The sequence below is a fragment of the Schistocerca nitens genome, chromosome 10 (assembly GCF_023898315.1).
Source record: "Schistocerca nitens isolate TAMUIC-IGC-003100 chromosome 10, iqSchNite1.1, whole genome shotgun sequence".
NCBI classification, from domain to species: domain Eukaryota; kingdom Metazoa; phylum Arthropoda; class Insecta; order Orthoptera; family Acrididae; genus Schistocerca; species Schistocerca nitens.
Genome location: NC_064623.1, coordinates 208,497,357 through 208,523,193, shown reverse-complemented (window position 1 = coordinate 208,523,193; position 25,837 = coordinate 208,497,357). Strand labels below are relative to the sequence as shown.

Here is a 25,837-nt window from a genome sequence, read left to right as displayed (position 1 = left end):
CATGTATGAGCGAAACCATTGCACTGCACTTGGTGAGAAATTCAGACCGCTAAGTTTGGCTAGTAAGATGTCGAAGTTGACAGTATCAAGATTTTAAGGCGTAGGAACGGCCAGACCAGTCCATTCGCCAGATATCCTCACCTTCCAAGAGCTCCTCGATTTGGCCAGTTCGATGTGTTCGCTCGTTGTCGTCCAATAAAACGTTGCAAGGCATCCCAGATAAGCTCAGTAATGTTCATGTCTGGGCAACGTCCATGGAGCCACTCTGTAGCAATTTTGGACGGGTGCGGTGTCGCATTGTCCTGCTGGAATCGTCCAAGTCCGCCGGAATGCACACTGGACGTGAATGAATGCAGGTGATCAGATAGGCTCCTGTCAGAGTCGTATCTAGACGTATGAAGGGTCTCGTATCACTCCAACTGCACACGCCACACACCATTACAAAGCCGCCACTAGCTTGAACAATTCCCTGGTTACATGCAGGGTCCATGGATTCATGACGTTAACTCCATACCCAAACACTCCCATACGCTCGATACAATTGGAAACGAGAAGCGTCCGACCAGGCGACATTTTTCCAGTATCAACAGTCCAATGTCGATGTTGACGGGCCCAGGCTTGGCATAAAGGTTTGTGTCCTGCAGTTGTCAAGGGTACGCGAGTGGCCCTTCGGTTCCGAAAGCCCTTAGGAATGATTGTTCATTGAATGGCTCTCACGATGATACTATTAATGGCCCAGCACTGAAATCTGCATCAATTTGCGAAAGTGTTGCACTTCTGTCACGTTGAACGATTCACTTCAGACGTCGTTGGTCCCCTTCTTCCGTGGTCTTTTTCCGGCCGCAGCGATGTCGGAGATTTGACGTTTTACGGGTTTCCTGATATTGAAGGTACTCTCGTGGAATGGTCGTACGGGGAAATCCCCACTTCATCGCCACCGCGGAGATGCTGTGCCCCACCGCTCGTGCGCCGACTACAACACCACGTGCAAACTCACTTACATCTTGATAACCTGCTGTCGTAGCAGGAGTAATCGATCTAACAACTGCGCCAGACACTGATCAACATTTCGGTTGACATAGGTTACATATTTTTTAATATATACGATGTATAAATTATGCATTACAGATACATTCCTCCAATTTGTGATTTAAAAGGGAATCAAAGGATAATCTACGATTGTCCTCGATGGTGAGTGTTCATCGGAGGTGAGGGTATCATCTGGAGTGCCCCAGGGAAGTGCGGTAGGTCCGCTGTTGTTTTCTATCTACATAAATGATCTTTTGGATAGGGTGGATAGCAATGTGCGGCTGTTTGTTGATGATGCTGTGGTGTACAGGAAGGTGTCGTCGTTGAGTGACTGTAGGAGGATACAAGATGACTTGGACAGGATTTGTGATTGGTGTAAAGAATGGCAGCTAACTCTAAATATAGATAAGTGTAAATTAATGCAGATGAATAGGAAAAAGAATCCAGTAATGTTAGAATACTCCATTAGTAGTGTAGCGCTTGACACAGTCACGTCGATTAAATATTTGGGCGTAACATTGCAGAGCGATATGAAGTGGGACAAGCATGTAATGGCAGTTTTGGGGAAGGCAGATGGTCGTCTTCGGTTCGTTGGTAGAATTTTGGGAAGATGTGGTTCATCTGTCAAGGAGACCGCTTATAGAACACTGGTTGAGTACTGCTCGAGCGTTTGGGATCCCTATGAGGTCGGATTGAGGGAGGACATAGAAGCAATTCAGAGGCGGGCTGCTATATTTGTTGCTGGTAGGTTTGATCATCACGCGAGTGTTATGGAAATTCTTCAGCAACTCGGGTGGGAGTCTCTAGAGGAAAGGAGGCGTTATTTTCGTGAATCGCTAGTGAGGAAATTTAGAGAACCAGCATTTGAGGCTGACTGCAGTACAATTTTACTGCCGCCAACTTATTTTTCGCGGAAAGACCACAAAGATAACATAAGAGAGATTAGGGCTCGTACAGAGGCATATAGGCAGTCATTTTCCCCTCTTTTTTTGGGAGTGGAACAGGGAGAGATGATGCTAGTTGTGGTACGAGGTACCCCCCGCCACGCACCGTATGGTGGATTGCGGAGTATGTATGTACATGTAGGTCTAATTGTTATTATTAAACTTTTGGTTTTCTGTTGTTATGTGTTTGCAAAAGTCAGAACCGGAAGTGTAGAATGTGATTTTTATGAATGCCACACGTGAAGACGGAGTCATTCGTTGCATTCCGTTGACAGCCAGAGACTCAGATGTGCCCTTCCATTTAAAGCGACTGCAGTTTTCCACGCGGCTTGCATTCGTTATGAGTATCAACAAGGCACAGGGCCACTCACTTTGTGTGGCAGATAATAAACATCGCGTCCAGCGCCGGGCACTGCAGCTAGTCTTATATAAACGTGGTTTTGAAACGACCAGCGCGTCGCGCTCTTTAATTTGAGACGTCGTGCATGTCTGTAAGTTCGTTAGTGTCCACAGAAGGTGCATTTATTAAAAACACAATAGCGCTGCCGCCATCTTCCTCGCTGGAAACGCCGGAAGTGCAGGACACCGGACTTCCGGTACGAGCCGGTTTGAGGGAGAGTTGAACTCTACTGTGGGGACCCATTTCCGCAGTGTCTAGGGGTCTCTCTGGGATAATCGGCTTTCCACAGCTAGCGTACACTCACAGTAAGAACTTGTTTCCTGTCCAGCAGTCTAGTACAGCGTGCAGTAATGTGCGACGCGTGTTACTAGGACTACTTAGATTGAAGATACGTTTAATGGTCAAATAACTGCGATCAGTTACTTTATTTTGGTGATTTATTTCGTCTTTGCCCATCACGAGACGATATCTAGGTAGGATGCAATGTGACAGATTTGGTTGTAGGTTTTGTCAAAACGAAAAACTACCTTGAGTGTCAGGGGCTCCGCATAATTGTGAACACATTTCTTCTCCGCACATTTGTCACAAACTTGTCTGACAGACCGACGTCCGCTGGTGGTCTCGCTCACAGATTCACAGACCTCGGACCACGCCCGCGTCAAGACGCGATCGTTCTGCGTGTAGTGTTACAAATCTCGCCTCTTAGTGTCAGAAGGCTTCAGTAAGTGCGTGACCAATATTTTTGGTTTCGTTGGTGTGTAGGGTGGTACGTCCACACGCGCGTTACCCTGTTACTGTACTGTTAACTTCTTATAGCTCAACTAAACTACAGGAAGGACTGTGGCTAGCGATATGAGTAAAATTCGTTAACACAAGCTCGGCACAGTTCAATAATTAACAACCCTTACTAAGTGTTGTTAATGCAGTGACTCATTCGCGAGCTCGATAAATAATGAATTAAGTTTGGTTTTCCGGCTATTGTTAAAAGTTCGATAAATCGGTTGTAGATAACTTCTGAAGACGTCATGGACCTAGACTTATGGCCCGGAAAAAAAAACCACTTTCTCTCTCCAAAGCGCCGCTTTCCGCCTCTTCAAATCAAATTTTGAACTGAGTTTTCTGTGTTGTTAGTCAGAATTTAACATTACCGACTGCTTCGAATATCTGAAGTGGCCAAATTCTAGACAGTTATTAGTAAATGTGACTACATACACACAGTTTTGCAGATACTCAGTTAGGAAAAATCTTTTTAAAAAAAGCAAGCAGTGAAGTGTTTTATAAAATATTTTCCCTGTATTCCTTTACCAGTCGTGCACATGAAAATACACACAGCCAAAAAAGTTTTGCATCACCTCGGTTCCGAGAGTTCAGGAACCTATACAGAGAACTGGAATAGAGATCAACATAAACATCATTTCCGCTCTTTTTATTGCTCATGAAAACCACACATTGCATGTTGTACCACCATACAGCGAGACCTTCATAGGTGGTGGTTCAGATTTCTGTACACTCCGATACCTCTAATACCCAGTAGCACGTCCTCTTGGATTGATGCATGCCTGTATTTGTCGTGGCATACTATTCAGAGCTTCATCAAACCACTGTTGGTCCAGATGATCCTACTCCTCAACGGCGATTCGGCGTAGATGCCTTAGAGTGGTTTGTGGGTCACATCGTCCATCAACAGCCCTTTTCAACCTATCCCAGTCATGTTCGATAGGGTTCATGTCTGGAGAACATGCTGGCCACTCTAGTCGAGCGATGTCGGTATCCTGAAGGAAGTCACTCACAAGATGTGCACAGTGGGGGCGGTCGGCCCCACATAATGCCACACCAAAACAGCAGGGACCCTCCACCTTGCTGCACTCGCTGGACAGTGTGACTAAGGCACTTAGCCTGACCGGGCAGTCTCCAAATACGTCTCCGACGATTCTCTGGTTGAAGGCATATACGACACTAATGGGTGAAGAGAACGTGATGCCAAATTCTGAGTAGTCCATTCCTCATGTTCTTGGTCCCATCTGTACCGCGCTGCATGTTGTCTTGGTTGCAAAGATGGACCTCGCCATGGACTTCGGGACCGAAGTTGTGCATCATGCAGCCTATTGCGCACAGTTTGAGTCGTAACACGACGTCCTGTGGCTGCACGAAAAGCATTATTCAACATGGTGGCGTTGCTGTCAGGGTTCCTCCGAGATATAATCCGTATGTAGTGGTCATCCACTGCAGCAGTAGTAGCCCTTGGGCGGCCCGAGCGAGGCATGTCATCGACAGTTCCTGTCTCTCTGTATCTCCTCCATGTCCGAACATCATCGCTTTGGTTCACTCCGACACGCCTGGACGCTTCCCTTGTTGAGAGCCCTTCCTGGCACGAAGTAACAATGCGGCCGCGATCGAACCGCAGTATCGACCATTTACGCATGGTTGAACTACAGACAGCACGAGCCGTGTACCTCCTTGCTGGTGGAATGACTGGAACTGTCAGAACCCCTCCGCTGCTCATGCATGGTTGTTTACATCTTTGGGCAGATTTCGTGACATCTCTGAACAATCAAAGGGACTATGTCTGTGATACAATATCCACAGACAACGTCTACCTTCAGGGGTTCTGGGAACCGTGGTGATGCAAAACATTTAGTGAAGAATTAATAGCAACTGAGAGCCGTTCATCAGCGCACCCCTCACCGAAGTTTTGTGTATTTTGTGTATTTTAATTTTCATTCATCCCTGAAACGGATTTCCATTAGATGTATCCATAATTGTTTCTTGCAAAATGACACCTGTGCTGTCTCTCTCTCTCTCTCTCTCTCTCTCTCTCTCTCTCTCTCTCTCTCTCTCTCTCCCCCTGTGTGTGTGGGGGGGGGAGGGGGGGGGGGAAATTTTTGTCATCGTTCTTTTAACTGGTTTGATGCGGCCTACCACGAAGTCCTCTCCTCCGCCAACTCTTCATCTCCGAGTCTGAATTTTAATCCCACTCTTGAGCCTTATTTTATTTTTCATTGTTTTCTCAATGTATAGAGAGAACAATAGGTGCGAAATATTGCATCCCTATCGTACACACTAAAGATCCGAGCACTCCATTCTTTCAGTCTTATTGCGTCTTGGTTCTTGTGTATATTGTATAGTACCCGTCGTTCCCTATAGCTTATTCCTTTTTCCTCAGGATTTCGAACATTTTGCCCATTTTACATTGCGGAACGCTTTTTCTAGGTGGAAAAACCCTACGAACGTGTGTCTATATTTCTTCAGTCTTGATACTATTATCAACGGCAACGTCAGAACTGCCTTTCTTTAGCCCGCATCTCGTGGTCGTGCGGTAGCGTTCTCGCTTCCCACGCCCGGGTTCCCGGGTTCGATTCCCGGCGGGGTCAGGGATTTTCTCTGCCTCGTGATGGCTGGGTGTTGTGTGCTGTCCTTAGGTTAGTTAGGTTTAAGTAGTTCTGAGTTCTAGGGGACTGATGACCATAGCTGTTAAGTCCCATAGTGCTCAGAGCCATTTTTTTGCCTTTCTTTACCTTTCCTTAAGACAAACAGATAGACATCTCACAGATCCTCTGTTTTCTTTTACATTTTTGTCAGCAACGTGGATGCAAGAGGTATCAAGCTGATAGTGCGATAGTACTCGCGTTTTTTTAGCTCTTGTTATTTTCGGGATTGTATGGATGCTATTTTTCCTATGTCTGATGATATGTCGCCAGACTCGTATATTATACACACCACTGTAAATTGTCGTTTTTTTGCCATTTCGCCCAATCATTCAAGAAATTCTGACGGAATGTTATGTATCCCTTCCACCTTATTCGGCCTTAAGTTGTCCAAAGCTCTTTTTAAATTTTGATTCTAATGCTGGATCCCATATCTCTTTCTTATCCATTCCAGTTTGTTCTTCTGTCAGATCGTCAAGTTAGTTCTCCGCCTCATAGGCGCCTATCCGCTCTTTTACCTGCGTTTCGTAGTGGAATTCCCGTTGCGCGCCTGCAGAAGACCTGGGCTCGAATCCCAGACTTGGTACAAATTTTCATTCATCGCTTCAGTCTGCGTATATATACCTTTGGTTTTAATTTCATCGAAGATTGTGTGAACTTCTCTATTTTCAGAGCCAGCCTTTCCGACGTCCATTTCGTTTTCGATTTCTTCGCGCTTTTAATGCACCATAATGCCTTGGCTGCCCTGCGTTTGCTATTTATTACATTCCTTAGTGATTTATATTGGTGTTGTCCTGTCTTTCCTTGAACATTCTTTTACTGTTTCACCTGTTACCCAAGGTTTTTTCGCAGTTGCCTACCTCGTTTATGTTTCTGTGGAACACCTGTGGTTGTTGATTTTACTGAACTTCCTATTGTGGTACGCCTTATCGCTGTATGCACATCCTTAGCGAACTTCAAATGCGTCTGATGATTCCCCAGTACATCAGTATCCCACTTCCTTCCTCACTGATTCCTCCGCGCAATTCTGTTAAATTTCAGCTTACTCTCCATAATTCCTAGATCGTGTTCTGACAATGAGTCGGTATTTGCTTGAGGGTACGCCCATTAATCCGATGCCTGATTTCGGAATCGCTCTTCATTAATTGTGTCTGGGGATTGGTCTGCACCTGTAAAGTTGCCGTTTCCTGTTCATCTACATCCGTACTCCGCAAGCCTCCTGACGGTGTGTGGCGGAGGGTACCTTGAGTACCTCTATCGGTTCTCCCTTCTATTCCAGTCTCGTATTGTTCGTGGAAAGAAAGATTGTCGGTATACCTCTGTGTGGTCTCTAATCTCTTTGATTTTATCCTCATGGTCTCCTCGCGAGATATAGGTAGGACGGAGGAATATACTGCTTGACTCCTCGGTGAAAGTATGTTCTCGAAACTTCGACCAAAACCCGTACCGAGCTACTGAGCGTCTCTCCTGCAGAGTCTTCCACTGTTGCCTGGGAGGGTACCACCAACCTTGACATTCATCTTAATGCTGAGGGAAAATCACCCTAACCACCTCACAACGGTAAGGGAAGGTTTAATTTAGCCTTTCGCCTCCCTCTTAAGGGCATTATCATCTTCCAGAATGCCCTCGAGGTTTTATATGCTTGGAAATATAATTATGCCTACTGTCTGTCCTGTGGTATGGATATTTAAAACTCGGTAATTTCAGTGTGGGTGTTTAAGTAAGCTTCTTGCGAAAGTGTCTGTTGATAGCCTGCACCCTCTTTACCGATACCGCTTTTATTTTGAGTATTACTTTCTGTCTTTAATTGCGATGTAATTAATTCAGATCTCAAGTGGTACTTAAAATACAATTGCGTGATATTTACTTCACTTGCGATAGCTGGGCCTCAAAAAAATCTTTCATTTACTCACCGAATTCTGTCTTCAGTAAAATGGTCAAATTATTGAAAAATCGGAAACAATTCTCTACTTTTACTTTCAGTACTCGTATAGCAACGGCGAATAGTTAGCTTGGAAGCAATTCGTTTAGTTCAGTTCTCAGGTACGTTAATGTTGACTGTAGCTGTATGAATCCTAAAAGTTCGAAATGACGATCGGACTACTGAATGACTGAAAGTGATCGCAGGTTCGGTCGTAATTAATAAATGGAAGGTAATACTGCTGTAATTTGCAATTGGGATTAAACACTACACCAAAACGAAAAGATTCCGCATTTAACTATGCTACATTCTGTGGTTGTTCTGAACTTTGATCTTCAAATACTTGGAAAGGAAATTGTGAAGGATAACATCAGGTTAAAATTAAATTCTCTCGCTTTAATTGTTCCACATAACAGTCCATAAAACACAGTTCGATAACACATCTGATCAGCGAATATAAATGAAAATGGAATGGTCGATTTAGCCATTGTATGTTCCTATTGTAATTGAGTGCACAGGATCTTTGTCCTCATTCTTTTGCTTCAAAGTGGTCGTACTGCAATGTTTGACGCTCGCTTCTTTTTACACTCCAACGGCCTCGCCTTAGTGTTAATACCGGTTCCCGTCAGATCACCGAAGTTAAGCGCTGTCGGGCTGGGCTAGCGCTTGGATGAGTGACCATCCGGTCTGCCGAGCGCTGTTGGCAAGCGGGGTGCACTCAGCCCTTGTGAGACAAAGTGAGGAGCCACTTGACTGAGAAGTAGCGGCTCCGATCTCGTAAAGTGACATGCGGCCGGAAGAGCGGTGTGCTGACCACATCCGCATCCAGTGATGCGTGTTGGCTCAGGATGACACGGCGGCCGGTCGGTACCGTTAGGCCTCAGTGGCGGAGTTCTTTCTTTTTACGCATACGTATTATTTAACATTTTAATTACGGTTTAGTGTTGACCTTAATAAAAAGAAAGGGGGGAGGGGAAATGTCTTTAACTGTGGCTGCGGCGCCATAACTCCGTAGTCAGCTGTCAGTCTTAGACGTCTTTTTCCTAGGGGCTCGCCAGGTCGCTCATACAACTATTCTCCTGCCTCTTCGGCTACTTTTGGCCGCTGTGTGTAATATTCCTCTTTCAGTGCTAAAAGTCTTTGCCGCATGTGCTAACGCTGTTAGCCAGGAAGTAGTTACGTAGTCTGATACAGGTGTGATAAAACTGCAGCACATGACACTGGCCAAAATGGCCAATGCCCTTACATAGCCTCAATATGTCCTTGAAAGACAAAATTACACATATTACTGTACAAAGTACACAATGAACAAGTTACATTACTGACGCTTGCGCGCTGAGTTCTTTGAGTTGTTAAAAATGGTCTTTTTATCAGAAAATCTGACACGTCTATCGTTGGTTCCGCGTCAAACTTATAACGAATGAAAATTACAGTTTTAAACAAGGCTACCAACGGACTCTGTGAATAAACTTTCAATAACTGGCTGTGTTATATAATGTATTGAATAAGAATTACGTTAAACTTATCGCTGCTTTATGTATTACACATTAATTACCACTAAATTAAAACAGCTTTACCGTCGTGATATTACTTTTTTGCTGCGATCCTTGGTTTTCTTGTGTGATGTCTATCTTACTCAGTCAAATTGCCGAAATTAGTGTTATTTACAATTGCCTCTTCAAAACCAAAAGAGAATCAGAGCTCTACAGACAATCACTGATCTCCACTATCTAATAATGCCGCTACACTAATTGTCTTGCAGTTTATTTGGTTCCAAGATTTTTAACTCTCCGGTTCAAGATTCCGGCTCAAAAGTAAAATTGTATTGCGTTAATAGACATTCTGGAGCTATCTGCCGCTAGTGCTCTAGAAGTGCTGTCAGTTGACACTCTGTCTATAGAGATTACTTGAGGCATTTAGAAGTTTTAAATTTTAAAGATGGTAGATAGATTCGTATCTTTCATTGTTAGCACCTAAAGTACTATTACTGTACAGGGTGGCCAGAAACAGTGTGAAAAGCTTGTGAGTGTGTTTCTGGGGATGTTGCGCTGAGAAATAACTGTTAAGAAAAAAAATTCCATACGTTGTGCCGTTTCGTACTTATTTAGCACTGAAGTTAGCCAATTATCTCATTGCGCGCGGATCTTTAAGCAGTTTCACGCGGTAAAATGCAATAATGCACAGACATCTGAGGGTCCTTGAGTTACCGTTTGTGTAAACCCTCATTAAGAGTTAAAATGTGTCTTTTTTTTCGGAGGTGATTTAAGGTGCAGTTGTTCGCTTTGCGGAAACCAGACGAAGAACAAGTTAGGCACCGCTGTCTCTGACGGGCCGCTTGAATTTGCTTGCGCAGTGGTCTGACAGGCTGACTTCATTATTAAATAAATCGGAAGCGAAGCAAAGTACGGAATTTTTTTCTTCAAAACTATTTCCCAGCACAACCTACCGTGTAACACGGTTACAAGTTTTCCAGACTGTTTCTGGCCACTGTATTACAAAGCGATTAACACGGAACCTGGAACCCACACCAGTTGCGGATTGCCTATCTTATCGCTTCCAGAGCAACAAAACTTACACGTTTTCAATATTTCACGTAATCGCTAGTCGAATTTAAACATTTAAAGTGCCTTCATAATGTACTCATTAAAAGGTATAATCTTACGGTAGACGTTTAACACAATATGACAGGCATTACAATCAGATGACTGTGTTTGAATGGTGGCAGCGTAACTCATGGCGCGCAAATTACCCAGACTATATCCATCCAGTATTTGTGAATGAGAGCACTTAGCGACTTCCAACAAACTTTACACATAATTTCAAACTTTTCTCACTGACAATCCATTAATAACGAAAGGGAAAAAAGTTTATCGCTTAGTAGATTTTCGCTGTTCATGCAGTGGCACTTCATTACCGCACATGACGTTTTAATTTATTATTTCGTTACTAACGTCTCCATTCGCATCATAGTTTGCAGACAGTATTCACATACACTACTGAATGTACCTGCAAAATTATATCCTATGTTTTACTTAAAATGCATCGCAAATTACCCAGACCATATTAATCATAATATTAAACTCTTTCTAAACACTTTCTAAACTTTTTGTCACTTTCATGCTTAAATATTTAGCGCATTAACTCACTTCTTCTTCTTCTTGTTCCTTTATGACCTTTGTTGGACCACAGGTAGCCCCTTCGTGGACTGCATTTTCCTCTTCTTCTCCCACAACCTCTTCATTCTTTCTCTTCTTCTCTCTCGCTCTTCTTCCGAGATCTTCACTGTCCGTTTCTACTGTCGGCTCCACTGGTCACACTCTAATCTTTTCCTGTATTCTTCTCTGTCATTGATCTCCGGCATATTGGTCGGTGTATATCTGTTACTCCAATTTTCCTTTCCTTCGACCTTGATCCCCAGTTCCAACCAGTCCTTCCGAAGTTCAACAATCCACTTGGTTCCTCTCTTTCCCCTTGTCCTCCCTGTTGTTTCCCACTCTCCCTTCATCATTCTGTCCATACTCATTCTAACTACATGTCCAGCAAACCTTGCCCTTTTGAGTCTGATTTCCCCGGATATTGTTCTCATGTTCCGGTACAATTCTTCCCTAGGTCTTCGCATCCACCTCTCTTGGGACCTAGTACTTTTTTCGGTATTTTTCTCTCTTCTTTCTCTAGTTATTCTGCCCTATTTCTTCCTAGTGTCATCTTCTCAGCTGCATATAATACTGCATTCCTCACCGGTGCCTTGTAGTGGCTTATCTTTGCCTGTGTGGATATATTCTTTTTATCTATATTTCTCTCGTCATGCAGAAGGCTGACCTCATCTTCTTTATCCTCTCTGTTATCCCTCCTTGCTCCTGTTCCTTCCTGTTATAAATTCTCCCGGGTAATTAAATTTGTCCACCATTTGCACAGTGCCCTCCGGTGTTTCCCAGACGTTTGAATCTGTTTTACAATTAGGAATTCGATTCTTTGCAGAACATGGGGTGCACTAGGATCTAAAGAGTCGGTGTCTGGATGCACTCCCCGTTTCTCTCTTTCGCGTGGTGCCGTCGCCTACTCTGTATCTTTATGTGGTTGTATTTCGCTTATGCAGTGGCCTGAATTAATTTTCCAACATAGCGGCATCGTCGTATAGTGCGGGAGCCAGGAACGCCAACAGAGGTGAGGATTGATGTCTGTTGCGCCGGTGAATTTTCGGTGAGAACACTACCCTGGTAAACAATGTAGAACAGTTTCATTGATAAGTAGATAAACAAAAGTCTCGTTTGTGGAGTCTGTTAGAAACAAATGGAAGCCCGGTTGCTGCTTGGAGTCCCAACAAGAAAAGCAAATAATGGTTAAGTGGCCGTAGGCCAATGTGAGTACCAGAAAGGTTCAAGTCCGGTTTCACTTGGTGTGTTCTGGACGTAATAATACCATTGAGGCACTGGGACCCATATAGGTCGTCATCGATTTTGAGATTGTAGCGTGTATGCCTCCTCTTGCCATATTCTGACCTTACGCTCAACCAGCTTTATGTATACCTGTAACCCCACACTGGACGTTTGGGCATTCACGAAAAGCTGTCTCTCGGATTTCTCGGATATTCATTTCCATATGAGCACGAAGCATAATTTTGTTGTTCTGTGCTGCTCGATTATTATCTAGGGTTCACAATATAATGTAGTGTCTACATCGTGGACATAGTGGTAATGCTTCATAATCGGAATTGTATCGACAGTTTTATCTGAAGCTCTGGCCTCAGTAGATGATTAATGAAAATGAGGATAACAAGGGCCGTGACGTGTTGGAGGTCATAACAGTGTGTGTTGTGCTCGTTCTGATTCTAGTGCCATATTGGTTTCAAACATAACTGTAAATAGACACTACATATGGAAATTTTGTTGATTAACGTTGATCACAAATATAATCTTAAATATTAATTAATATTTCATAACAGAAAGTGGGTAAATTATGTTTACATTTTAAATATACGATGTTGAGACTTGATTAAAAAAACATTTCAGACCTAGAAGAGTAATGACTTGTCTTTAAATTTAATTTTCACAAACATCTATTTTTGTTTCTGTGCTTCGGATCGTTATACTTCTCAATGCCTCGTTTAGCCTTCGTCTACACTGAGCTGGTGTAAGTCCAAATCTGATGAAGTAAAGTCCCTGCCCTAAGCTCGTTAGTGATTGGAAGTCAAACTCAGCACGGGGTCCGTCCAACGATGGTTCCTCGTGAGAGCTCTGACTGACGGGCCGTGGAGGCAGTTGACGTAGGGCACAGAGAATTCGGAGTAGAAACGGTTCAAATGGCTTTGAGCACTATTGGACTTAACATCTGAGGTCATCACTCTCTAACTAATCTAAGGATATCACAAACATCCAGGCCCGAAGCAGGATTCGAACCTGCGACCGTAGCAGCAGCGCGGTTCCATACTGAAGCGCCTAGAACCGCTCGGCCACAGCGGTCGGCTAATTCGGCGTAGAGACGAGTTAGACAGCTGAGATCGAAACGCCAACCAGTCATTGACTGCCCGCCTAGATATTGTCGCGGCGTATGAATACAACGCGAACTGCAGCCAGGCGTGGGACATGGAGGAGGAAAATACAGCCCCTGGCGCCAGGGCGGTAGTTGCGTAACTGCCCTCTGCTGACAGCGGACTTGGAGTCTGTAGTTGCGGCTGTGAACAACAAACCAGTGTGGTGTTGTTTTTGTTGCTGTTGTCTTTGTTTGACTGGACCATTTACCAACATCCGGGACGAGGGCGAATATTTATTTAGCTTCAAGGAGGTAGTGTCTGTAGCGGCATCTGACGCCTGAAGCGTGGCCACCCGCAGGACGTTCGTGTGTTGCAGTTTTGCAGGGTGGTGTGTGCTAGGAGTCACACAGCAAGAGTAACAGTTCACACCAATTCAGACGAAAGCGACGTCATTGTGACATGTACACACTCTGTCGAAGATGACGGAAGTTATGGTGTGACTTTCGTGACCCGTTCGGGATGCTAAACTGCGGTAGACATTTTGGCAGTGGAATTAAAGGAGCATCTCATTGTATCCTCAGTTACTATATTCATTGCAGTTGTGAAAGCTGCTGCTACCTTTTCTTTCTTTGAAAGGGAGAACCTGGCGACTACCAGAAATGTATATAACATGGTTTTCTGTCTATTCATTCTTTGGAAGAGAGATACCTGGCAACTGTATGAAATGAACATTTTGATTCATTCGTGTAACTGCTGATGTACAATGACAGAGATCCGAATTTTTTTGTGTGAAATACACCAAGGTGCACCTTCCCACTCAGGCCACGTAAAACAGGATAAAGTTATTTCTAAGATGGGAAGAAAAAAACATGTCCTTTGTAGCGGTAATATTCAAAAATGGATTTCGTACGGTAAGCTTGAGAACTGTTGAAAGGGTTTCACAAGTTTTCCAAAACACACATAGCATTTTTTAGATCCATTAGAAGGCCAACCCCTGTGAACGAATTAATTTGTGTCCCATTTGCGAATACAAATCACACAAGAAAAACGTTCCAGAACATTTCCAGTAACACTCGGTTACTATGTAGCGGAATATCTGAGATGAGATTGTGCAAGCTTAGGAAAAAAAAAAAAAAAAAAAAAAAACCAGAAGATTCCATTCGAAAAGAGAACCAATTTTAGATCTGTGAATCAGTATGTTCTATACACCACTCTGGTATGTAAAACTTACGGACGAAACTAACTCTCTGAACATGAGTGGCTGTCAAGTAACACAACTCGATGAAACGTCGATCGTACGTAGAAAACAACTGCTACAAATTAATGTAGAGGGTAAGTGAAGGAAATACGCAACAATAGAAATGACATAGACGAAGACAATAATCACAATCAAGTCACCGCGACTCATTATGGCCCCTGGACGTGAAAAAAAGCAAAACACTGCAACGCCAAAGAAACTAGTATACACATGCGTATTCAAATACAGAGATATGTAAACAGGCAGAATACGGCGCTGCGGTCGGCAACACCTATGTAAGACTACAAGTGGCTGGTGGAGTTGTTAGATCGGTTATTGCTGCTACCATAGCAGGTTATCTAGATTTAAACTAGTTTGAACGTAGTGTTATAGTCTGCGTACGATCGATGGGACATAGCATCTCCGAGGTAGCGATGAATTGGCGCTTTTCCCGACGACAATTTCAGGAATGTACGGTGAATACCTGGTATCCGGTAAAACATGAAATCTCCGACACCGCTGCGTCCGGAAAATGTTCTGCAAGAACAGGACCAACGACGACTGAAGAGAATCGTTCAGCGTGACAGAAGTGCAACCTTTCCGCAAATTGCTGCATATTTCAATGCTGACTGCGAACCATTCAACGAAACATCATCGATATGGGCTTTTTGAGCCGAAGGTCCACTCGTGTACCCTTGACGACTGCCCGACACAAAGCTTTACACCTCGCCTGGGCTCGTCAACATCGACATTGGGCTGTTGATGACTGGAAAAATGTTGCCTGGTCGGAGGAGTCTCGTTGCAAATTGTGTCGACCGGATGAATGTGTACGGCTATGCAGACAACCTCATGAATACATGTACCCTTCATGTCAGCAGTGGAATGTTCAAGCTGGTGCAGACTCTGTGATGGAGTTGGGCGTGTGCAGTTTGAGTGATGTGGGCCCTCGATACGTCTAGATACGAACTCGGACAGGTGATACGTACGTAAGCATCCTGTCTGGTCCGCTTCATCAGTTCGTCTCCATAGTGTATTCCAACGGACTTGGACAATTCCAGCAGCACAATGCGACAGCCCATACGTCCAGAATTGGTACAGAGTGGCTCCAGGAACATTTTTCTGAGTTTAAATACTTCTGCTGGCCACCAAACTCCTCAGACATGAACATCATTGAGACCATGCGTCTGCGATCGGGCAAGCGACTTTCAAGTACAACGTCTCACCTGCACGGGAATATAAGTAATGGATGTACGAATCCAGGTCGCAGACGCATGGCTGACGACATACGAAAATTTGGTTCTGTCCGTGAGTCGTGCACGGATAGCCGAATGGTACAGCCGGCACGGTAGCTCAGCGTGTTCGGTCAGAGGGTTAGCTGCCCTCTGTAACAAAAAAAAAAAAAAAAAAAAAAAAAAAAAAAAAAAAAAGAGTTAATGGATCAACGATGAGTAGCGTCATGGAACGTCCGCCCCGAACAAGTACAACGAACATTAACGAACAAAATGAGATCAACAACAAAAAAAAGGTAAGGCGACCGCTCGCGATAAGCTGGAAATCCCGGTTCGAGTCCCGGTCCGGCAAAAAGTTTCATTGTCGTCATTCCATTTTCTAGCTCATGGTTGTCATTATTCCCAATTGCGAATATATTTAATGTCGGTCATCTACGGCCCGTGGAGCGCCGCAGTTGCCTCGGCGCCGGTTTTAGATAGCTCCATTTCGCCCTGAACTGTATACTTTAAACATGGCGGCCCTCTAATACTTCAAAAACGTAGCCGTTTCGGAAATTCATCCACCTTTGGTCCGAAAGCCGAGGCTGTCGCCCTTCTGGAAGTAAGACAAGTCGCTGTCAGCGCTGTCACCTGCCGTCTGTCAGCGGTAATCGCTCGTCGACGTCGAACGTAGGCGGCTGTCACATTAAAGTGACTGGACCACGGATATCCGTGTGGGCTCAACCGTCGTTTACGCATTATTTATCTTATAGTTAATAGCGATACAAATCTGACACTATTTTAACACACAAGAAAGTTCGACCGAAGAGCGAACAGACATTTTCACGTCAAAATGAAGTATTTGCCGCAGTATCGAACACAGGACTACCATCATTGTTCAACAGCATTTAAACGACTCACACACGACGACGTAACTACACTCATGCTCATAAATTAAGGATAATTGTAGAATGTGGTGCCACACAACTTGGCACTACACAAAACTGGCGCTAATAGAAAAGGAACATAGCGAACACACACCGCTCAGATCTGTAACTCCACGGCATTGGTGGTAAGTTGAGAAAACCGTCCCGAAAGACATGTTCTACAAAAGGCCACTGTTTCCTGCGCTTGTACCCCGACACCAATATGGGATATGATCACCATGCACACGTACACAGGCCGCACAACGGGTTGGCATACTCTGGATCAGGTGGTCGAGCAGCTGCTGGGGTATAGCCTCCCATCCTTGCAGCAGTACCTGTCAGAGCTCCTGAAGTGTCGTAGGGGTTTGAAGACGTGCCGTGATACGTCGACAGAGAGCATCCCAGACGTGCTCGATGCGCTTTAGGTCTGGAGAACAGGCAGGCCACTCCATTCGCCTGATGTCTCCTGTTTCAAGGTATTCCTCCGCGATGGCAGCTGGGTGGGGCGTTATCATCCGTCAGCAGGAAGGTGGGAGCCACTGCACCCCTGAAAAGGCGGACATGCTGGTGCAAAATGACGTCCCGATACACCTGATCTGTTACAGTTCCTCCGTCAAAGACATGCAGGGGTGTACGTGCACCAATCATAATCCCACCCCACACCATCAAAGCACGACCTCCATACAGGTCCCTTCCAAGGACATTAGGGGTTGTTATCTGGTTCCTGGTTCACGCCAGATGAAAACCCGGCGAGAATCACAGTTCAGACTATACCTGGACTCGTCCGTGAACATAACCTGGGACCACTGTTCCAGTGACCATGTACTGTCTTCCTGACACCAGACTTTACGGGCTCTCCTGTGACCGGGGGTCAGTGGAATGCACCTTGCAGGCCTCTGGGCGAATAAACCATGTCCAGTCTCCTGTAGACTGTTCCAGTGGCTGCGGTAAGGTCCCGGGCAAGGCTACCTGCAGTACTCCGTGGACGTCTACGGGCACTGATGGTGAGATATCGGTCTTCTTGTGGTGTTGTCCACTGTGGACGTCCCGTACTGTAGCGCCTGGACACGTTTCCTGTCTGCTGGAATCGTTGCTATAATCACACTTTGTGGCACACGGAGGGCTCGTGCTACGACCTGCTGTGTTTGACCAGCCTACAGTCGCCCTAGTATTCTACCCCTCATAACGTCATCCATGTGTGTCCTTAGAGCCGTTTTCAACACACATTAACCATTAGCACGTCTGGAAACGTCTGCACACTTACTCGCTGCACCGTAGTCTGACATGCACCAACACACCTCTGCGTGTGTGGACTGCTGCCAGCGCCACCGTGCGACTACCGCAGGTCAAATCCACCGGATGGTCATACCCCGAGGTGATTTAAACTCGCAAACCGTCCACCAGAGCATTGTTTCACCATGTATCAGCATTATGCTTACGTTATGAGCACGAGTGTAGTAGTGACACTTGTTCGCCATTCACAAACTGTGCTGGTAAGTCCTTACAGCACTTTTGGCAGGATCTCGCCTTCAAAGAAAGAAAGGACAGCAAGACCTTCCAAAATTGCAATGAATATACCAACTGAAGATGTACTGAGCTGCTCCATTTATTCGTCTACTAGAATGACTGCCGAAGTTTAACATTACGATCACAGAAGTCTTCGGTACACAGTGTACGCGCGATTAGTGACGTCAAGTCCGCCTGAATCGGTGTGAACTGAGTATTACCCCAGAAGTTAGCGTGTAGCCAGACAGAAAGTCCCACACGTCAACACTTCCCTAGCTACGCCCCCCCCCCCCCCTGTGCCTTGGAATCGCTCTATGCCGCCCCGCCTGTGACGCACGACCGCCAGTTATAAACCAAGTACAGTGCTTGAAAGCTACCGGTGTGCTCTGTTCAGAGGACGACTAATTTCGAGTCCCGCCATGTAGCAAACACCTGCTGTACCGTTGTGTTGTTCTGACCTCCACGTGCTCCTACAGACAGACAGAACTGACAGTTGGGACCACAGCTTTGAGGCTGGGCATTTTACAAGTAAAGGCACAGCACAGCACAGCTGTAATTCCGCGCCTGGGTGCGACAGCTGCGTAGCGATTCCCACCTGTTGCGCTACTCAATTTCCGGCAGTGGCCCCGCGTTTAACAAGAGCCGTTGACAAGGCAGGGCGCAGGAAATGGCTCGCTCTTCGCTGGCGCCAACCCAGCCGGAAGGCGTGTCGTGTGGTGTGCTGTGCTTGCTCACACCCGAAGCGGAAGGACCCTAAGCTTGGTGCAACGACTGCCAGTTGGCTCTCAGTGTTAACAAATGTAACTTATTATGCATAAATAAGACAACAAAACCCAATAGTGTTTCCATAAGTTTGTCGGAAATTTAACTCGGGTATGACACGACATAATTTTATCATTAAAGAGCACACCAGATTGGCTGATACCAATAATTTCACAGTGGCGACACATGTGAAAGAGACCGACCACACTGTTCCAGAGGCCTCCGAAGTCGTATAAATACTACACACAAGCAAGAAAAGCACAGTTACTGATGGACTAGAGGAAAAATAAATACACATACATGCAAAAAGAGAGCGGGCAAATAATTACAAATAAACCGACAAAATACGAGGGATATTCGGAAAGTAAGTTCCAATCGGTCAAGAAATGAAACCACTGTCGAAACCTGATAAAGCTTTGCACATGTGTGTCCCACAGTGTCTCTAGCATGCCTGTCGGTTACATCACTTCGCTCTTTTCAGTTCTGAGCGCGTGGTGAGCTCATAAAGATGCGTAGGAAATAGTGTCTCCCGCCAAGTCTGAGGTGCTGGTGAGAGATTTCGCCTGACGTTATGCAGCCCACATTACAGAACTGTCAGACGGTTCCTACTTCGTGACCATCCTCGATCACAGTCTGCAGCGGCAATGAAAATTCTCCTGCAGCGTTTTCGATATGAAGTGTTTGATCACACGCACCACAGCTCGTAATTGGCTCCCTCTGTGTTTCATCTCTGCTCACATTAACTACTGCCTATGAAGACAACATTTTCACACAGACAACGAGCTATAGATGAGCGTAGAGAAATGGCGGAAAGCACAGGCGGCTGCCTTCTATGACGAGGGTATTGGAAAGTTGGTACAACGCTACGACAAATGTCTAAGTCCGAGTGGTGACTATGTACAGCAGTGGCTGGAAGCTGTCGCTAACTGTTGCAGATAAAATATTTCTGATTTTCGCAGTGGTTTCCATTTCGCGATCAATCGGAACTTACTTTCCGATCAGCCCTAGTACATATAATACTGAGAGGCACCGTGTACGCAGGACATATCGACAGGTCTGGGCGGTAGCGGCTCTTTCTTCTTATATCTTCGAATAGTTGTTTACGACAAACTAGAGTGTGTCGAATCAACCTGAGTAGGGCAATGCTCCACGCGATACATTACGAATTTTTTTTATGTTTATTTGCGAATGCCACTACAGTAGTGGTTATTTTAAATCGTTGACGGCTAAAACGCGTTATTCTCGCCCGTCTTTTTTTTTTAATTTTTGTTGAATGTGGGAGTATACACTTCAAAATGAGCTGACATCATGTAAATAATAATGATTCATAACAGCCTGGCTCGAAAAATCAGATTGTCCATAATCGTACCGCGTAAACATCGACAGAAATACCCATTATTCTATGACTACACGGCTGCAGGTCGGTTTCTGGAAGCAGTTCGTTGTATAAAATATCTAGGGGTATCAGTACAGAGTGGTTTAAAGGACAACGACCACATAAAAGTAATCGGATGCGGAACTGAGATTCATTGGGAGAACCCTTGGGGAGTATACGCCACCCAAAACTGCAATATTGCTAGTCAGCCAGGAAATACAGAAGAAGAGTAGCACATTTCGTAATGGATTCATTTTCTAAGCGCGAAAGCGTCTCGGAGATGATCAATCAACTCCCTCGGCAGATGCTGCAAGAGAGGCATTCTCGCACAACGGTGTGGTCGACTGTAACTACGTAACTATCCACCACCAAAATGTGGTTGTGGAGCCAGACTGACAATATCTCATATATTCGTGGAATTTCCCCTTCTCTCGGCCCTTCATGTTAAATATAGTTTTCCTGATTCCTTAAATTTAATATTAGCAGACGATCCACAGATGATTCAACTTGTCACCAGTTTCCTCCGTGAAAGTGGTTTTTATTTCCAGATACAAGGTTTTACATTAGTATTGGAGAAGATGCAGGTTGGTTGTGGCTGTCACTTCTTTTACGGTCTTCTCGACCTGTGACCCCGTGAACACACCTCTTTTTCCCGTTTTTAAACCCCCTGCGGGCCCAGGGGTTAGAATAGGCCCGAGGTATTCTTGCCTATCGTAAGAGCCGACTAATGAGAGTCTCACATCTTTCGCCCATTGTGATGCTTTGACCTACATTTTTCAAAATGTTCCCCAAGAGGGAGCCAATTGGGAAGGAAGCCGCCTTGCATAGTGCATCGTGTCTATCGTGCATGGAAATCTTTAGCCCACTTTCTCGTCGTGGCATTGCAGTCCCGCTCATCCTCCATCTCTTGAGCGAGGACACCTTTCTGGGTGCATTTTCGTCCACCCACTATGCAGTGTCGTTTTCTGCACCGACGAGGACCATGGAATTCCGTTGTGGTGGGGCCGCTATGTATCACGTTGGTTGTAGCCCCCTGACTACACAGGGATCAGAGACGAACTGTACACATTGTGTCCAAAGATATCTGTACACTCATTTGTTGACATTAATGTGAGATGTGTCGACCGTCCACCGCTATGAAAACTTCAACTCTGCTGGGGACACTTTCAGCAACATGTCTGTTGAGGAATCGCAGCCCGTTCTCCCTCCAGAGCCGAAATCAAAGAAGTTAGTGATGTTCGACGCTGGATGCTCGAGCTAAATGCACGTTCCAGCTGATCCCTAAGCTATTCGATTGATTCCGAGTAGAGACTCGGGGCAGGGCAGTTCATCTCAGGAACGTTATGGCCCACACACCAGTCACTCACATACGCTGCGTTACGACATTGTATCCGAACTGTCCCTCTGCTGTAAGTCATACACAATGCCGCAAAATGTGTTGATATCCTTCCGCATTCAGAATTTTCTCGAGCGCAATGAGGGGACCACATCCACTGCGCATCGGTGGCGCTGTTTACACCACCCCACGTGTCGCTTGGGATGGACTACACAGATGTTTGGCGTACCGTATGAGCTTGACGACCACTGTACTCTACTGTTTTTAACTCGCAACGCACAGTCACTGGGTCAGCTGGACTGCTGGTAGCGCCTTGGAACTCACGACTAATTCGTTCCGCTGGTTTTATGCGATTCTTTACACCCTCAGTCCGCAATGCTCAATCGTCCCTGTCCTTCAGTACATGGTGTCTGGCTGGTCTTCGTTTAGATGTAGTCGTTCCTTCCGATTTCAACTCCACAGTCATATAACCAATGGATGACTTGGCCAGTTTTAGACGGGTAGGAATGTCGCTGGTAGATTGGTTACTGAGGTTGCAACCAGCGACTAGTCCACGTTCCACGCTCTCCTGACCGAACCACTCTGCTGACACTGCGTCCCTGCTGACAACTCAGTACTGCTGACAACTCAGTGCTGCCCCACCGCCTTTTATTCAGACGCGTCGGTCTCTAGTGACATCTAGTGGGTAATTAGATATTGGTGTCTGTGTACTTCTGTTCAGATACTGTATTCTCTCACACCGCTGGAAGGGCTGCCTGTTCGGGGCGCGTTTACGATTCATCCGTTCATTCAGTCAGTGTTCCATAGCGTTATATGAAATCTTTAATTAATTTTAGAACGTGAATTTAGAGTTATTAAAATCGTAATTACAAAGCCATCAGTGAGGATAGAGTCATCAGCATAGTTGGAATTCTGCTGAGACGTGGGAACAATAAATACAAGTAATGAAACTGTTGTACTCGGCGCTAAACCAGATGACACCCCCACTCCTTTTCGCGTCCGCCCTGCCCCCCCCCCCCCATTTTCTGCATCTGTCCCCCCATCGGCTCCCCCCTTTCTTGCTTCTCCTCCCCCCCCTTTTCCCCCTCCTCTGCCTGGTCCTTCTCCCCCCCCCCCCTCCATACGCCTTCGTACTACTCTAGTGTTCCCGTGAGTGCCCCTGTGCCCCTTTTTAACTGCTGCGAACAGCCACCATACTGTCGCTAGGTTTGTTTTTAAGTGTTGCGAACAGCCACCATACTGTCGCTAGGTTTGTTTTTAACTGTTGCGAACAGCCACCATACTGTCGCTAGGTTTGTTTTTAAGTGTTGCGAACAGCCACCATACTGTCGCTAGGTTTTTTTTTAACTGTTGCGAACAGCCACCATACTGTCGCCGTGTTTTTTAAATTGTGCCTGTCCATTCGCTATGTGTTTTAATCAGCATCACCGACCCTTTGTTTTTCTATTTTTTACGCAACGTAGTCGCCATGTTTCAGTTTTTAACAGTCACCGTTTTAACTCCGTGCTTTTATTGTTATGATATCTCCTAATTCTAATTTTTTTTAACTTTCTGTAGGCTGCAGACCGGCGTATTATGCTGCTGTCAGCCCGCCCCCCCCCCCCCCCCCCTCTTGGGCAATCGAAATCCAATAAAGAAAAAAGAAAACAAATGACACTGCTTTCTGCCCCCACCATCTGCCGCTTTCTAGGATGGATATGTCTACCGAACTTGCCGGCCGGTGTCACCGAGCGGTTCTAGGCGCTACAGTCTGGAACCGCGCGACCGCTACGGTCGCAGGTTCGAATCCTGCCTCGGGCATGGATGTGTGTGATGTCCTTAGGTTAGGTTTAAGTAGTTCTAAGTTCTAGGGGACTGATGACCTCAGAAGTTGAGTCTCATAGTCCTCCGAGCCATTTGAACCATTTCTACCGACCTTGACTGCTTCCTTACGTACGGCAGTGTGAGTTGTCTACGATCTGTGATGAAACGTGGGCAGAAATACGGCATAGATGCTACACTGTCTGCGTTACGAACATAAAGAGGCTGTTTTTGAACAGCCCGATACTATTTAGACAAACGATTGAATTTGGCCAAAAATTATCGCGAAGTACGTAACAAATTGTATCGAAAAGTAAATATGAAAAGTGGTATCGAACACTTCATAAATAATAGTTTAGGCTACCCCCAAGTGGTGGTTTCACACTGCATCAGTTTGAAGCCTTCAGGAGGTCAAGAATGTTTTCGCCTGGGTGCCCATTACTTACGTTTATACATTGAAGAGCCAAAGAAAATTTTACACCGACCTAATATCGTCTAGGCCTCCCGGCAGCATCCAGGTCGCCGCAGTGCGACGCGGCATAAACTCGACTAATGTCTGACTAATGCTCGAAGGAACAGACAACACGAACATCACTTTGCAAGGTATCCCAGATACGCTCAATAATCCGCATGTGTGGGGAGTTTGGTGAAGAGAGTTCCTGGGGCCACACTGTAACAATCTTGGACCTGTGGGGTGTCGGGTTATCCTGCTGGAATTGCCCAAATCCGTCTGAATGCACAATGGATACGAATGCATGCAGGTGATGAGACAGGATGATTACGTACGTGACACCTGTCAAGTCGTATCTAGACGTATCAGGGACCCCATCTCACGCCAACTGCACTCTCTCCACACCATTACAGAGCCTCCACATGCGCGGTCGATGGATTCATGATGCGTACCCGTACACGTCCAGCGGCCGATACAATTTGAAACGAGTCCTCCGACCAGGCAACATCTTTCCAGTCAACAACAGTCCAAACTGGGTGTTGACGGGCCCAGGGGAAGCGTAAAGGTTTGTGTCGTGCAGTCATCAAGGTTACACGAGTGGGCCTTCGGCTCCGAAAGCCCATATCGATGATGTACCGTTGAACGGACACTTGCTGAAGGCCGAGCATTGAAATCTGCAGCAATTTGCGGTAGGGTTGCAGTTCTGTCGTGTTGAACTCTGTTCAGTCGTCGTTGGTCCCGTTCTTGCAGCATCTTTTCCAGGCGCAGCAGTGTCGGAGACTGGATGTTTCACCGGATTCCTGGTATTCACGGTACACTCGTGAAATGGTCGTACGGGAAAATGCCCACGTCATCGCTACCTCGGAGATGCTGTGTCCCGTCGCTCGTGCGCCGACTACAACACCACGTTCAAATTCAGTTAAATCTTGATAACCTGCCATTGTAGCAACACTAACCGATCTAGGTACTACGACAGACACTTGTTGTCTCTATCTGAATACGCATACCTATAGGAGTTGCTTTGGCGCCTCACTGTATATAGATCGTAGTTCCTCTACACACGCTCTACTTTCCACAGAGGCAATGTATGTGACGTGGAGTTTTCTTTTTTTCTTCAGACTGTGGAGGCAGCGAAGAAGAAAGCGGCCGCCCCCGCGGTGCGGAAGCTGATAGCCAAGGTGGCGGCCACGGCAGCCGCCAAGGGCGCCCGCAAGGCCAAGCCGCCCCCGCCGCCCCCGGTCAAGAGGCAGGACCGCCAGAGGACGGCCGCCGCCCCCAACAAGCAGCAGCAGCAGCAGTCCAAGAGCCCCACAAGGAAGCAGGTACGCGTCGGCCCAGCAACTAGCTCCAACTATACGTCTGCATACAAATCATGGAAGTCGCAATATCTTTTATTATTTGGACACGTCTGGCCTGGGACCATGTTCGACTCAGTAATGCGCTCTTGGCTTGGTGTACATCTACATTATTACTCGGCAGTTCACGGTTAAGTGCCTGGCAGAGGGTTCATCGAACTACCTTCAAGTTATTTCTCTACTGTTCCACTCCGTAACAGCGCGCGAGAAGAACGACCAGTTAAATCTTTCTGTGCGAGCTCTAATTTCTCTTACTTTATCATGACGATCGCTTCTCCCTATGCAGGTGTACGGCAACAGAACGTTTTCGCAATCGGAGGAGAAAGTTGGTGATTCAGATTTCACAAGAAGATCCTCCTCCAAAGAGAAACGCCTTTGTTTTATAATTGCCACCTCAATTCGCGTATAATTTCCGTATCACTCTTTGCTCTATTCTGCAATAACAAAAAATTAATTTATCTTCTTTTGATGAGGTTGAAGAATCAGCCAACCAGATGCAAGTAAAGGTTTATTGACCCTTGACTTATAATTCGATTTTAGTTCAAATATCTTCTTCACAAGTAATGGGCCCTGTTTTTAAAATTTAAAATTAATGACCATATACTTGTTGACAACCTTCGATACCTGGGCAGGCACGTACTTCAAAATCTTAAACATGGCTGCGAAGTATGTGGACATGAATTTTGCTGAAG

The 25,837-nt window shown here is 45.7% G+C and overlaps 1 protein-coding gene across 1 annotated transcript in view; it reads left to right on the top strand.

The window, feature by feature from the left end:
- Positions 1–25,837, top strand: part of LOC126210005 (mucin-19-like) — a 282,532-nt gene that overhangs the window by 80,763 nt on the left and 175,932 nt on the right. Inside the window, exon 2 of the mRNA XM_049939112.1 lies at positions 24,909–25,112. Coding sequence (XP_049795069.1) covers positions 24,909–25,112 — 204 coding nt within the window. The remainder of the gene's footprint in view (positions 1–24,908; positions 25,113–25,837) is intronic.